The 16,309-nt window shown below is 41.7% G+C and overlaps 1 protein-coding gene across 2 annotated transcripts in view; it reads right to left on the minus strand.

Moving 5' to 3' along the window:
* LOC117531746 (gephyrin-like) overlaps positions 1-16,309 on the minus strand; it is a 73,921-nt gene continuing 57,612 nt past the window's right edge. For both annotated transcript variants that reach the window (XM_034194866.1, XM_034194867.1), the window contains 9 exons: positions 16,090-16,243; positions 15,848-15,969; positions 15,542-15,629; positions 15,275-15,348; positions 14,209-14,273; positions 10,850-10,953; positions 7,460-7,556; positions 6,158-6,296; positions 1-3,699 (listed from right to left, as the gene is read on the minus strand). In XM_034194866.1, coding sequence (XP_034050757.1) covers positions 6,163-6,296; positions 7,460-7,556; positions 10,850-10,953; positions 14,209-14,273; positions 15,275-15,348; positions 15,542-15,629; positions 15,848-15,969; positions 16,090-16,243 — 838 coding nt within the window. In that variant the 3' untranslated portion in view covers positions 1-3,699; positions 6,158-6,162. The remainder of the gene's footprint in view (positions 3,700-6,157; positions 6,297-7,459; positions 7,557-10,849; positions 10,954-14,208; positions 14,274-15,274; positions 15,349-15,541; positions 15,630-15,847; positions 15,970-16,089; positions 16,244-16,309) is intronic.

The following is a 16,309-nucleotide window of genomic DNA, read 5'->3' on the forward strand; positions in this document are numbered from 1 at the left end:
TACAGAATAATCAGGAGTATTTTTATTAATTTATCTTCAGTTTCAATAATATCATTACAGAAAAAAACATCCTCTTCATTATATTTATACAGTAGTAGAATGCTGTGTCATTGCTTCATTACAAGTGCTGGTCATAGTTTATAGTGTGTGCAGTGTGACACTGAGTTCAGTCCAGTGTTACAAATCACTCATTACAAAGGCAGTTTTTCAATAACCTGCGTCTTCTTACTCAAAATGAATCTATCCCCGTTTCTCTTTGGGCAGGTGCCAGGACGCCTCCCAGGCTGTGTTCATGTCAGAATCCATTTGATGTGAATGTGCAAAAAGTAGTGTTTATTTTTTTTTATTCTAATGAAGTTAAACAATCACTTCTAAAGTGCTTCAATGAGATGTCTAATTTATGCTATCTGACATGAACACAGCACGAGTTGCAGATAGGTGTACGGTGCATTTGAGGTAACCGAGAAGTTTCTGACACCCGAGCGAAAAATGGCAGACTGCATTAACACCAGAGCCAAGAACATAACTTCAAAAACTCGTGTTGTGAGAAATAAGTATCCAAACGGCAAGAAATTAAATTTTCAGCTCGATCAGAAGACGCGCCCAGATGCTGCACCTCAACTTTAGCCTGGAATCAAACCTGCCCAAACAGAAAATGCCCCCCTCCCCCAATGGGCATGCAAAGCTGAGGCGGAAAAAGGGGCAAGATGAGAAGACGGGAAAAGAAAAGAGGGATGAAGGAAGACAGCATTGTCCCATCAGGAGAAAGGTCAAAGTTCACAAACACTGACTTGTGCTGCATATATGTCATACAAAAACAAACAAACAAAAAAAAACAAACCCAGCTTCTGACTCGAACAAGAAATTCACTTCAGACTTGAGCGAGATAAACGGAAAGGAAAGCCTATACAGGAGAAGCATTGGCCATTAGACATTCATTTGAAATATTTCAAAATGAAGAACCAGAGCAGAGCAGCCTTTCGTGGTTAATTAACACTGAAGTCTGGTCATGTTGTAAACAGGAACTGAAACCTGTCACTATTCACCGTTTATGAAGCGCATCCATGGTGTCAAACAGAACACTTCAACACACAAAACAGCAGTTGATGCCGTTACTTTGAAGCAATTATTCCAAAAGATCCTGAATGTAGGACTTGAACTTTGACCTTGTGGATTTGTTTTGGCACACAACAAACTGACACGCACATAAATAGCAATAATAATGGGGACTAGAAGAGGTTAAGGTCACCCGCATGAGTGAAGAATCTGCCAGACTGCCCGCCACGCGTTTGAATGGTTCTCGGGGAGAAAAAAATTAATAAAATCGGTAAACAGTTTGGGGTCAACGTTTTAATCGGCACAATTCGTGTGAATGTGTAGACTACATATTAGCTAAGCTATTCCTGCCTGCACTGAGTGTAGCTGACCTTTGACCTTTAGAAGAGGCCTAAATATCAAAAAGGATTTCATGTGAAACAAACATAACGGATAAAGGAGGTGTTGGTCAAATTAAATCCAGCACACAGAGAAAATAAGTTACAGCTTTGAACTGGACGTCTTTTTACAAGCACCTGAAAACTGTTATGATATAAATTCACCAGTTGTGTAGTTTACGAGCACCAGAATGCGACATAACTCACCCTGCTTTCAAGTGATATCGCGGTTTATTTTCCTGTGAGTGGCAAATGAGTCACATGACAGAATTACTCTGTTTATGTGGAGGAAAAAAATAAAACACTAAAAGAGGCGAGTTGTTAGCCAATAGTGAGCCTGCCATTGAGATAAGCAGTTAATGGTTTAGTTAGACCATAAATTATCTTTGGCTACTTAAAGGGGTCTGATTGTGCAAAATCTTGTTTCGACAGTTAAATATGGTGGGCGTTTCACATTAAACACCCTCAAAGTTCAGCAGTGGTGCCTGTGCACCTACACGCTCTAATGCAATGAGCATAGGATGACTTTTAGGCTTCAGAGTCTAGGCTCTACACTCCCGCCAATCACTGCATTGTTCCTGTTCACTCTGCACTGCAAGGCACGCCCGCCAATCACCACATTGTTCCCGTCTGGCCTGTAAGACACACCCACAATCACCACTTGTTCCTGTTCACTCTGCAAGACCCGCCGACCAATCATTGCATTATTTCCATTTGGTCTGTAAGACACTCCCACAATCATTGCGCATTGTTCATGTTCACTCTACAAGACACACCCACCAATCATCACCTGTTCCTTTTCACGCTGCAAGCCATGCCCACCAATCACTTGTTCCTGTTGACTCTGCAACACACCCACCCATCATTGCATTGTTCCTATTCACTCTGCAAGACACGCCCACCGATCACTGCCTTGTTCCTGCTTGGTCTGCAAAACACACCCACGGATCATTGCACTGTTCCTGTTCACGCTTGCGGCAAGCAACAGTGCCGCAGAAACCGTTTGTTTCTTTTGGCTTCAAACCTTAACATCTGTAAGACATCTGGTGACTGATATTACTTTTCTTAATAAGAATAATAATAAATGAACTCTTTAAAACAATTTAACTAGCAGGCAATTCAAAGCTACATATAGAAGAATGTCTACATACTCTAAATTATTACCTTCATTACGTAAACTCGTTAAGTCCAACAACACTTGAATGCAGGGTCAGTGTTCCTGACTGATACTGGATCAGTCAGTCAGTCAGTGTAGTCTGCCTCTGACCTGACCGAGGCTCCTCCATGACTACACATCTCAGGAGGATCACAGCGGGTTCCCCCCCCACCCCCACATAATTATGACGTGTTTATATCTGATGTCAGACCAGAGGAATCCTCCCGGTGTGGTGCTGAGGACAGACATCAGGCGTCTGTACCTGCACTGAATCCTGCCACAGCCCGACTTAAAGCTGAGCCACGTACCCACCTGAAATCATTTCATGGCTTTCACTGAGTGTCGTGGAGAGTTTCACTGTTTCATCGTGGCCTCAATAAATACTGTTACAGAGGCTGTGACAGCCTGATAGAATTTCCTTTTTTTTTTTTTTAAACATTAAAATAGTCAATTTTTCTGTATTAGCACAACCCATCAGCAGATTTGCCCAAAAAGGCCTCCTGTATCAGCCTTCAGTTCATTTCAGCGTCAAACTCATCGCTGGGATCAGTATCAGTGCCAAGAATTAAGGACTGTAGAGTCGAGTCTCTGTATGATTCTAGAGGACAAGAATAGTCAAAGAAGACGAGTGGAAGAACATGGGTAAGGGGGAGAGAGAGAGAGAGAGAGAGAGAGAGAGAGAGAGAGAGAGAGAGAGTTTCTATGTCTTCATATCTATCAGGAAAATGTTAAAACGCACCAAGCAAATGAACAGAGGAGAAGAGGGCATGATTACTACGAAGATGATAATATTCAATCAGAACCATGGTAATAATATTAATAAATAGAATATTAATTAACGATATTAATAATCAGAAACATTATCATCAGGATAATATTACAGAATATTTTTTTTTTCTTCTCCACATTTTTCTCCATTGAAATACAGTGATCTCCTCAGAGCAGACCAATGAGGATTCAGCCTCTGCCGGCTCCGATCGGCTGTTGCATATGACATCACAGCTAATGGCGACCATGTAGACATGCATCACTTCCTGCCCCCACCCATTTCCTGTCCAGACAGGAAGTCCTGGCACCGCCATGGTAATCGGTAGCAAGTGACATTGAAATCTGGAAGCAAAAAGAAAAAAGTTACAGCATTAAAGTGATTATTTTATGAACTCTACCAATGCAGTCATGTGACATCACCTCACAGGTTGTCTGTCAGAGTTAAGAACCACAAAGAGTAGTGATATCATACAGTAAAAGTACTGAGAAATTCAAAAAATACCACTGCACACTTCATAGAACTTTCACTATTTTGAAAATTGTCAGTTCTTTAAATCGTCTGAATGTAACACACATAACGCTCCTTAAACCATGCCTGAAAAAAAAAAATGCTGAAGACTAGAATTTTTTTTCACATGCTAAATGGTTCAGTATTCATGTAGTAACATATCAGTAAGAAAAGTTTGCAAATTAACATTACAGTAATACAGAACCGGCACCTCGGATGTGAGAGTTATCAAAAAATAAAGAAAAAGAAATACTGGAAAATATAGCAAAATTAGTTATTCAATAATATCACGTATTTAACAAATAAACCAAATTAATTAACTAAAATAATTCATTTTAAAACAAATGGATATGGCGTGTGTCTGTATTCAAGCGATTTGATAGGTTGAGGGTTGCGCTTGTCAGTGTGGCAGAGAGCAAGGATCCTGAGTCCAGCGATTATAGAAAGGTGGACGAACTAAAGTATGCTCGATTTATTCAAGCAGTGTCAGAGCTGGAGTTCCTGGGATTCGTCAAGTCCACCAAGCAAAAGGCAGATCATGCAGCACGACTCACTTGGGGAGGGTGTTAATGCTGCGTTTACACATAACGAAGACAAGTCACAAATGCCACGAAGTACACATTCTTTGCCGCTGATCACGAATGTGATTATTCGGGGCAGAGGCGTCAGGTGTCCTCAGGAGCTGCTGCAACCTGTTACCACACGTTACGATTAATGGCACGTGTTGCTGGAGAATTATCAGGAACCATTACGCACGGTCAAGAATAAGTGTTCCGTGCTATTGCGCGTAACAGAGCATCGTTAAGTTCTGTCACGTTGTGAACGAGGTGAATTGTCTCCACACACGCACCCATATTCATCCAACCGAATTCAGATCGCTCCAGTTTTTCAGAAGAACTTTGAGACTGCAAGCGTAGTTGGGCTCTGTGTCATGGAGTGGCGCACATGCCCAATTGTGCTGTGTTTACGCTTGTGATGGAGGGCTGTATGTGGGGTTAATCTACTGTCTCGTGTCGTTTCTCAGATCAGTTGTTGGTTTGGTTTTGTGGTATGCAGGAGATCACTTGACTGGCTCTTTACTCTTACTCAGTCAGTCTCTTACAACAGTGCAGACTAAATACATGAGCTTTCCAGGAGCGCAGAGCCAATTCATTACACATGCTCAGAGGCACGTCCCCTCCGGTGTGCACTTTTTTTTTTCTGGCGCCGAGCTTGCAGTAATATATCTACAGAGAACCAAAGTTGAAAAAGTGAGTCCAAACTGTAACACACATAACATGGAATGGGCCAAATGGAACTGACAAACATGACATCTATGAACGTTAAGTCCAATCATCTCCCCTTGAATACACTGGAACAGAATTACATCTTTACACGGCGTCACTTCATTGTGTGAAGTTCCACTGAAACAGACCAGATGGCTGAGGAGGAACCGAGCAATGCTAGAATGTGGTAATTTGGACAGGTGCCAAAATGAACATCAAGATGCTCTGTAGCCACCACACGCACCCAACACATCTGGTGTGAAACAGGCTTCATGCAACCCGTCCTTTTACAGAAGGACAAAGTATTCCATCCTGGGTATCGACAGTTGAGAAAGTGTCCACACAGAAAAATATCTTCATAAAAAAAAAAAAAAAAAAAAAAAAAATTCTTTAGCTTTGATACCACTGCTAACAACAAAGCCTTCCCAATGTTGACTTTACTTTTCTTGACAGTCTGGAGTATGAAATGGTGCTGCGTGTTGCTGCATCCACCACACCCACCATGGAATCATCTTGGATCCCGGATAGCAACCACCCAGACAGCCACATTTCATTCCCACCTCTCAAAAGTAAGCATCTCTCTGCTGCAGATGGGTGAAACATGGGTGCCTCTTTGGCCTTTTACAGCTAATGGGGTCCTCAACACTGAGGCACCTGCATACTGGTGCATGTCCAGAGAAACACACCACATGGCCAACATGTCATAGCTGACATTCCCTCCCAGTGTAAGTGATAGTCCTCATTTGAGTCTCTCTAAGTAACTGCTCGTTTGCCACAAACCCATCCCAGCGATCTCTCAAAGGAAACTCTGAAGAGACTTTGGAACAAAGACATCCAGGCATCTGGAGGTTGCGGGTTTGACATGTATGCCAATATCCACATTTAGACCATTAGGAGGCAGAAGTCAAGTGCCAGAGGTGGTGCTGCTAACTGTGTAAAGATGTTTAATTTTGCTTTCCTGGCCAGCTGAGGTCTCTGCAGAAGATAACACATTAGTTAATATATTTATTGTTTGTTGAAAGCATACCTGCATCATAGCCGTCCGATGACCATGACGTCCACCACCTCTCCCTTATGCAGCTCTACATACTGCTCTGTTTTGGGAGGCAACATCAGCAACCCATTGGCACTACGCATAGACATTAGCCTGCTGGATACCTGGTTACCTGATGAAGGACAGAGTTCACAAAGCTGTGGGCCAGCAAGTGTGTACAGGCTCAGTCAAGGAAAAGAAATCAGACTGAACATCACACATTAATTGGGAGATTCAAAACAAATTGTCCAAATGTGAAAGAATCCATATTTAACCCTCGGGCTGGGCAATTCAATGATCTTGAATCAGAATCGCAATCAAATTCACATCAATTTCGGTGATAAGCCTTCTACAATTTTTATACAATTTGGATCAGTCTTTCATCTCGATTCTGCGATGTCAGCAGATGGATGGTGCATGTGACATACTACTCTTACTGTTCAAATAGGCAGAGCATTCCACATAAGAGTATTTCTACTCGGCGCTGTGTGTCCATTTTACTCCTGGTAATGGAGACAGTACATGTATGCACTACTACTATGACTAGTACCAATAACGTAGGTCAGGGTTGATTTCTGGCTGTCAGCCCATCTTATTTTTGTCAAAAATTAAATTCTGAAATGAATAAAACAGCCGAGACCGTGCTGCACATTTGAGCAGCTTTTTTCGCCATCTAGGGGCCAGTGTAAGCATTTCAAGGATTCTGGTACATTTTGTACTTGAAAAGCAAACTTCAGGAAAAAGAAGAAGAAAAAAAAGAAGCCATTTAGCAGAAGGAGAAGCTTGTATTTGCCGTCTTTGGCTACAGTCTGCTGATATGTCATACCAGAATCTATCACAATCAAAAGAAAACAAAACAAAACAAAAAAATAAAATAAAATAAAACACCTCATCTGAAACAGCACATTGGACAGATGCTATGTTCCCGCTGAGGTTGCTTTTATCACTGTACCACTTTATAATCTAGTTGTTAGCCTTATATTGTCGTCAATAAATATGATTGTAGCAACAACTTTTATTTAATTATTTTAATATTACGTGTATTAGTTTCAGGTAAATTAAATGTTTACATTGTTTTTCGGTTTTGTTTTTTCTTTATTGTTAAAGTTCAACCCTCTTGTTTTCAGACATCAGTCAGTATACTTGTGAAACTGGCAGCATGATCAAATTATATATCTTGATATACAAATCAATTCACATGAGGGGGATTGTAATTCAATTTTATTTATTTATTTTGCCCTAATGCCCAGCCCTAATTTACCCCAATCACTGTTGGTTTTAAAGGTTTATGCCTACCTGTGCTTTGTGCCCAGGGCAGTGGTTCCTGATGATGCCAGGTGAGAATACAGCGGTGGTACTCTGGCCTAGGATCCAGCTTTACGTCACAGGAAAGCTGAAAGACACAGACACTGCGAGCATTATCACAAATTATCACTCTTTTATACTGAAAGTGTTTCAATGCATTAAAAAGAAAAGGAAAAGAGAGATAAGGTCAGTGCAACTTCGACAACATGACCTTAAAAATGAAGCCGAAAACATGTACAACCTCAGCAGAGAATAGTGTTTGTGATGACTACAATCATTTAATACAAACAAATCCACCATAATCACATTTCTATTAACAGTTTAAGGTTTTAAAACGAGCAGCACTGACACAGTAACATGGCTGAGTAGAGGTCAGGTAAAAATATTCAAAGTGTTCTAAAAAGCCTTTAAAACTCATTTGTTGTGTATCAGGAAATATTTTGCCACAGATTTATGGAACATTAATCATAGAATAATCTTTATTGACACCGGACAGTGTTATTCATTTAACATAAGAATTCTTTAGTTTAAATTATACTTCTTTGATCTTCACAGTGTGTGTGTGTGTGTGTGTGTGTTGGGGACATTCAACATGGGTTTTTCAATGATCAATGTTGATTTTCAGCCAAGACCAAAATATGGCATTGGGTATTGCAAAGACTTTGCATCCATCCATCCATCCATCCATCTGTCTGTGCTCAGCATAACTCCAGTCCTTTTACTGCCAGGGTCTTCAAAGTGGTCAAAAGGTTACATTCTGTTTCCTATTTTTATGCTCATACTTCCAATGGTATTTTAGCATTGTATTATATTTACAAATGCAAAGACCAACAGTAAATAGAAAATGCAGACTTTTTTGCATGTTAGACAATTTAATAATCACATAATGACACCACGCACTAGCTCCTTCCCCATACTACATGTCAGTTTTAAATCTTTTGCGGTGAAAATATCTCTGTATATGTAATTGACATTATGAAAACAAAGAAAGAAAACTGTCCTTTGAAAGTATCAGGCTAGAATTATTTTCCTTCACACCTTCAGAGAGTGGAGCCAGTGGGATAAAGATTTGGACTACCAGTGTAGACCTGGGTTCGATTCCCAATCATGTGACCTGTGTCCTTGGACAAGATACTTCATCTGCACTGTTCCAGTCCATCCAGCTGTAAACAGACAACCCTTGGATGTGTAAATCACGTGCCTTTCTCCAATATCTCATCCAGGGGGAGTTTTGGGCTTGCATTTGCATCGTGCTACGGAATCCAGGGATAAACACGGGCACCAATGGACCTCAGTGCCTTGATTGGGAAACTGTTACATGGTCTGTTGGTACTGCATGGTTTCAATGATACCCACCAAACAGTTTAAGAAAAAGAGTAGTCTGTGTAAGAAGGGGTCTTGGCAGATGAAGAGGTAGATAGGTGATGATAAGGTGGATGTTGCCATGATGTAGAGTTGGCTTTGCAGTACCCTTTCTGTACTTTTCACAAAGTGTAATAAGAGAAGGGTCATTTGGTGGCTTGTTGGAGTCACCTCAAACAAAAATATCTCTACGCAATGCATACGAGGTCGGACCTTTTTATTTTTTGCAAAAACCTGATGGATTTGAATCACGTGTGCTTGCATGAGCAAACCTTGAACCTTCTTGCGCATGCGTGAACTTTTTCACGCCTGTCAATTGCGTCATTTCCTGGTAAGCAGCCTTTGTGTGGGACATGTGCCGTGCGCGCGGCGGATTTTCATTTCAAGGAAAATGGCGGAATGACTGGAGCAGCGCCGCATCAAATTTTGCCAGAAACTGGGCTACAGCCAGGTGGAAACCATTCGGATGATTCAGACGGCTTTCGGTGATGATGCTATGGGCATCACACAGATTAAGAGCGGTACAACCGGTTTAAAGACGTCCGCACAACGGTGGAGAGCGAGCCACGCTCTGGTCGGCCATCAACATGCTGAAATGACCAGATCATTTCCAAAGCGAACGCTGTGGTGATGCGGGACCGTCGTGTGATTATCCGAGAAATTGCGGAAGAGGTGGACATCAGCACTTTTTCGGTACATTCCACTGTGACAGAAGATTTGGCCATGAAAAGAGTGGCGGTGAAATTCATGCTGCTGCTAACGGAGCAAAAGCGCCTCCGTGTTGAAGTCTCACAGGACATGCTGTGACATGCCCACCTCTTCCAAGTCACCGAAAGCCATCGGAATCATCCGAATGGTTTCCACCTGGCAGTCACCCAGTTTCTGGCAAAATTTGATGCGGCGCTGCTCCAGTCGTTCCGTCTTTTTCCTTGAAATGAAAATCTGCCGAGCGCACAGCACATGTCCCACACAAAGGCTGCTTACCAGCAAATGACGCAATCGACAGGCATGAAAAAGTTCACGCATGCGCACAAAGGTTCAAGGTTGGCTCATGCAAGCACATGTGATTCAAATCCATCAGGTTGTTGCAAAAAATACAAAGGTCCGATACTTTTCTAACAGACCTCGTAAGTGGTGCTAATTTGTTATTCGTCTGTAGCCTTGGAAAATAGGTCAAGGTCACTCAAACTCACCTAAGAGTTTCAGTATGTGGTGCAATCAAAGGTATTGTGGGTACTGTTTTTGTTGTTGTTGTGTGACCTTGAAAAGCAGATCAAGATTACCAATCACTGAACACATCCAAGACTTCAAAACTTACTATGAGCACTGCGTTTTTCAATTTTGTTTCTATGGCTCTGACCTTCCAAATTAGATGAAGATCACCCATCATAAAATTCGACAAAGATCCTGAAAAAGTGCATATGTGGTGCAGATTTGGTTTTCCTGCACTCAACCCATGGAAAGCTGCTGAGAATACTGTTTTTTTTTTTTTTTTGTGGCTTTTTTCCCCTCTGTGACCTTGAAAACGTAATGGTGAAAATGGTGTGTCCTTACAGTCAACCTGTAGGAAGCTACTGAGAGTACTGTGCTTGCCCGGACGGTCTGCCCCCTGCTGGAGCGATAGCCATCTGAAGTCTGTGGAATTTTAGACTAAGAAGTCGTGTTTTTGATGCAGTTCATTTGAACATTTGTGAAAGCAGACTCTTTTCAGTTCTTAATGTGTTTTTAGACATTTCAGACAGATGTTTTCCAAAACTCTGCAATGAGGTTTGCAAACGCCAACTATTGAATGGGGTTCAGTTTCAGTCAATGTTTATAAAGGGTGTTGATGTTTGATTTATTTGATTTGTCCTTTCTGAATGGATTCAAGTTGTCACCTAATAAATTTAATTTTTATTTAGGTCATAATTAAAAGTTTCACTTTCAAACTGTGCGTAGATGGTTAAGGATAGTCTCAGCTGGTTACTGTGAGACACTTTGTACCTGACCATCTATGTGGGTGATGACTGTGTGTTTTACCCTAGCTTTAATAATGGTCGGTCTCGGGTCCAGAATTCCTTGCATCTTCCTCAAAGCAGGAATCACAAACAAGTTACATGTCACCACGGCAGAAACTGGGTTACCTAGAATAAACAAAATGAACAAATAAAAACAAGGTCACCAAGTGACTGAAAAACTAAAGCTGACCATAAAACTACGTAGTAATATGATGTGAAGTAACTTAACACACAAGTATATTTCAGAAGAAGAACAATGTACACACACATTACAGACCAGATAGTGCTTTTCCCCTCCGAGTGCCAGTGCCCCCCCCCCGGCTCTAAATGTCAGTTGAGCATATGCGCCTGCATGCACCCACCTCCAGAAAAAGCGCAGCAGCCAGTGTCTTTTTTCACAGCGCTGTTTTTGTGTCGTGCGTGTGTGGCCACACAGAGCGCTTCAAGTTGAACTTTTCAGAAAGACTCTGTGACGTCATTGCAGCGCTTTTTCAGGTAACCAATCAGGCTAGTTTATTCTTGCCATTTCTGTATAGGCGGGTGATCTGTGATCGCACATTGGCCAGATGCTATGTTCTTGCTGACGAGTACTTTTCATCGCCACACACTGTCAAAGTGTTTTTGGGTACCCGCTCTGTGCTTTTCAGCTTGGGGGGGATGGGGGGTATGCTGCATGGACATGTAGCCTTACACCCCTATTCTACCCACAATCCCCCAAAAAGTGCCAAGACAGGATGGAACTGCTTAGTCTGGCTTGAATCCTAGCAGGCTACCTTATAAAGTGCAGACCTGGCAACTACCTGGGTTATACGGTGCAGATCTGGCAACCACCCTAAAACAAAAGTAAGAACCTGCAGCCAACTGTGTCCTTAGCCAGAACTGCAACAAACTACTTCTGCTTCAAATTTTTACCCCAATAGGACACAAACAAATAAGTTTCAAGCTGTACTCACTAGCATTGCCCCGTTTATAGATGTTCGACCACGACTGAATTGGGATGAAATTTTTGAACAGTTCGAGAATTTCACCCCTATTTGATGGCCATAACTGCAGTGCATCCCGAAAGTATTCACAGTGCTTCACTTTTTCCCCCATTGTGCTATGTTACAGCCTTATTCCAAAATGGATGAAATTCATTTTTCCCCCCTTAAAATTCTACACATAACACCCCATAGTGACAATCTGACAAAGGAGTTTTCTTTTTTTTATATTTTCAAATTCATAAAAAAAACAAAAAAAACAAAAACAAAAACAAATATGTTCATTAGTATTCATAGCCTTTGCTATGAAGCTCAAAATTGAGCTCAGGTGCATACTGTTTCCACTGATCATCCTTGAGATGTTTCTACAGCTCAAATGGAGTCCACCTGGGTTAAATTCAGTTGATTGAACATGATTTGGAAAGACACACACCTGCCTACATATAAGGTCCCACAGTTGACATGTCAGAGCACAAACCAGGCATGAAATCAAAGGAATTGTCTGTAGACCTCTGAGACAGGATGGCCTCAAGGCACAAATCTGGAGAAGGGTACAGAAACATTTCTGCTGTTTCAAAGGTCCCAATGAACACAGTGGCCTCCTTCCAGAAGGACAACCATCTCTGCAGCAATCCACCAATCAGGCCTGTATGGTACAGTGGCTAGATGGAAGCCACGTCTTAGTAAAAGGCACATGGAAGCCCACCTGGAGTTTGACAAAAGGCACCTGAAAGACTCTCAGACCATGAGAAACAAAATTCTCTGGTCTAATAAGACAAAGACTGAACTCTTTGGCGTGAATGCCAGGTGTCATGTTTGGAGGAAACCAGGCACCATCCGTACAGTGAAGCATGGTGGTGGCATCATGCTGTGAGGATGTTTATCAGCAGCTGAAACTGGGAGACGAGTCAGGATTGAGGGAAAGATGAATGCAGCAATGTACAGAGACATCCTGGATGAAAACCTGTTCCAGAGCGCTCTTGACCTCAGACTGAGGTGACCGTTCATCTTTCAGCTGGACAATGACCCTAAGCACACAGCCAAGATATCAAAGGAGTGGCTTCAGGACAACTCTGTGAATGTCCTTGAGTGGCCCAGCCAGAGTCCAGACCTGAATCCGATTGAACATCTCTGGAGAGATCTGAAAATGTGCACCGACGCTCCACATCCAACCTGATGTTTTACAATACGGAGTGCTCAAAATGGTAATGTGTAGGGCACTACATAATTTGTTCATACAATCTGATTATTTCAGACATTTGATTAGTTCATGCATTGCACCAAGCTGAGTGCAAACAGAGTGCATCAAATTTAAAGTGACAGACTACTACTACTGTGCATTTACGTGGATAATAGCAAACACACTGATTGTGTGCAGAATGCATTTTGTTTCCTCAGACAGATACGTGCCTGCAGAATGAATGTCTTGGCAGTGTGCCATGTCAGCATTATTCACCTTAAATTGCAGGTGAATTAAGCTGGGGACGGAATTATGTCATGTGTGCACACTAGCTTTATGAGCACTATATACTTTTTTTCTAGTTTTAGCTTTCTATGGCAACTCCAGGGCTCTTGTTGGTGTGGAAGCTTTGATGTGCACACCTTGAAGTCACATCATTTCAAGGTGCACAAACTTTTCCTTTTTACAAGTTGCTCTCATTCAGGGTTTCCACAAAGGAAACCTGCATCTCAAACACACACACATTGTTTGTCCAAGTCTGGTGGACTTCGGCAAGGCCAAGTGTGCCATTCCGTCTCAATCGTGTGTAAATGTGTAGTGTGTACACTTTTGCTTATAACAGGTAACACTATGCAAACACATTATGATCTAATACACAAAATATGACACCAGTCACATGAAGTTTTGAACATGCTTCAATGGATGTGTCTCAGCTCTAAAATACATAAGATCCCATCCAGCTACTCCAGATACACAGTAACTCCAGATATGGTGTTTCTCTATCTTGTCTTACTTTTTCTCATCTTGACATAATGCAGATTCCCACTGAATCATCATGTATTGTATAGCTGGCTTACAAAACAACTCTCTGAATAACTGAGCACAATTTAATGTAGAGATAAATTTTTGTGTTCCGAATATAATCAGAAATGCAACAGTAGTGTTGCCCTTTTTCCAAAATGTCAAGCACATGTGCTTGATGCACTTCACATGCAATGAGAAACCAATAAACAAGCTTTAAGTTAAGTTCTGTTTAACCAAACTGTTTAAAACATTTAGTTGAGCTAAATGTATGTTGTGTATTGTATTCTCAAACAAAATCAAGACAAGTTGTTACATCCCAGAAGAACAGCGTAACAGAGCAAACAAGTAGGATATCTGAGGAGATGTTCAGTTACTACACATTCTCTGTAGATGATTCATTCAACTGTTCACACGTACCTGGAAGAGCAAAGATGAGTTTCCGTGTTCCGTCAATATCAACTGTGGCAAAGGTAGTTGGAAGACTGAGGACCAGAAACATCCGTGTTATTAATGCAACAACAATAATACAACTTTAGGTGCATCAATTTAAGAAGCATGAGTAATGGCAGCAATTAGTAGCAGTAGTGAAATAAGAGTATGAAAAGAACAGTCCAGTCAATATTTGTGTGCGGTACATTTCTCTAGTCATCAATTTATTTATTTATTTTTTTTTAATGCCACTCCAGACGTGTAGGACAGAGTGATCAACCCTGGCATAACAGAGTATCTAATTTCTGAACAACATACGGACATGAACTCAATGTTGACAGTATGTTTATATGTCACCAATGCTTTGCGTACACGATGATGCCAGAATAAACAGCACAGTTTTCACTACTGTTGTAAGAGCTGAGCACAGCGCCCAGGCTAAATAAGAACAAAGGATACACTGAAACATCTGCCTATTGGCCGAGCCATTTCTGCGTTTCTCTCTGTTAGAGTTTAGCTATGGGTGGTGCTCAGGTGGCTTGTGTGTACACACACACACACACACACACACACACAACCAGGTAAAGTGAAAATAACATGTTACTCGTGGCCAGTAAGCTTTTTTTTTTCCCCCTGGCAACTGCATAACTCTAGCTGTCACTGGTTTCAAAGCCACACTCCACAGCTCCAGGGGCCAAACATTTTGGTTTTAAGCCAAATGAGAGAGGGTTATTAAAGCAAAAAAAGATGGAATGTCAACTTTGTGTGCGCCCTCAAACCGCACCTCTGATGAGTTTGCAATTCGCAACATGTGGCCAAAACTTACACAGAAACTTGCTTTTTTGCGTTTGAAGTGCTATGTAGGAAGTATCTGTAGTTTAGAAATTAGCAATTTAAGATATCGCTGCAGTCTCTAAATCCCTCAGTCTACCCACAACTGAGATTCAAAATAAATGGGTGTGGTCTGATACACAAGAAGCTATGTTCTATTTTGTTTAACACATCTAGATGTAAACAAAATGACATTTCTCAATTTTAACTCCCCCCATCTCACCCTGGCTTCATAAAGACTCGTCCAAAGTGAATTTGAGCATGAAGGTCAATATCCAGCACCTGCTTTAGATAGTCCTGAGAGAGAGAGACAGAGAGAGAGAGAGAGAGAGAGAGAGGAATCACGCTGTGAAAGTCAAACTGATTCCACTGTGAGACAAATTCAACCATTTCATGCTTGACTGTATCTATACTGTATAATCATCACATCTGCTCAAAATGTAGAAGACTTTACTGTATTGGAGGAGATGGGTCACTGCACATAGGTTACCTTTTCTCCCATGGACACACCCCCTGAGGTGATGATGACGTCGGCACGACTGATTCCCTCATGGAGAGCTGACAGCAGGTCATCAGGACTGGAAATGAAATCACAGCATCAGACCAGATTCAGGTTTCACCTCACTGTGAGGACAGCAGTTGACTGTCCTCCAACGCCAACCTGTTCATTGCTGTGCACCACATAGCCAGAGTATTAAAGAAAACATTTCTCAACATAAATATTTTAATCTAGACTGACAGATTTGAGGTGTTAAATGAAAGGTTGATGGGTACTATAAACCTAAAACATTCATACTTGTCTCCAACGATGCCGAGGTTGATGGTGGGGTATCCGTGTTCCTGTATTGTGGCCAGAAGAGTGGAACGGTTGGAGTCTCTGATTTTCCCTGGGTGGAGATCATCCTCTGGATTCAGGAGCTATACACAGACACACACATCAAGTCAACAGGTATTGTTTTGTTTTTTGAAAGAAAGAACAAACAAACAAATAAAAGGATCTGGAAAAGTTATCCAGAATTTGCATCCCTCCATTTGCACCTCGTTGCCAGTGGACATAACGGCCACCACAGGGAACTTGTGCACGTGGACCTCAGTTACGCCGACTGTAGCCAGCAGCCCGATCTCTGATGGGCCCATGTGTGTTCCCTTGGCCAACACACACTCCCCTCGCCGAATGTCATGACCTATAGGTCTGTGCAGACACAGAAATAGGTTAGACACGGGTTCAACTACTCACAGCTCTTTAAGGACACCCCCC

The sequence above is a fragment of the Thalassophryne amazonica genome, chromosome 19 (assembly GCF_902500255.1).
Source record: "Thalassophryne amazonica chromosome 19, fThaAma1.1, whole genome shotgun sequence".
Classification (NCBI taxonomy): domain Eukaryota; kingdom Metazoa; phylum Chordata; class Actinopteri; order Batrachoidiformes; family Batrachoididae; genus Thalassophryne; species Thalassophryne amazonica.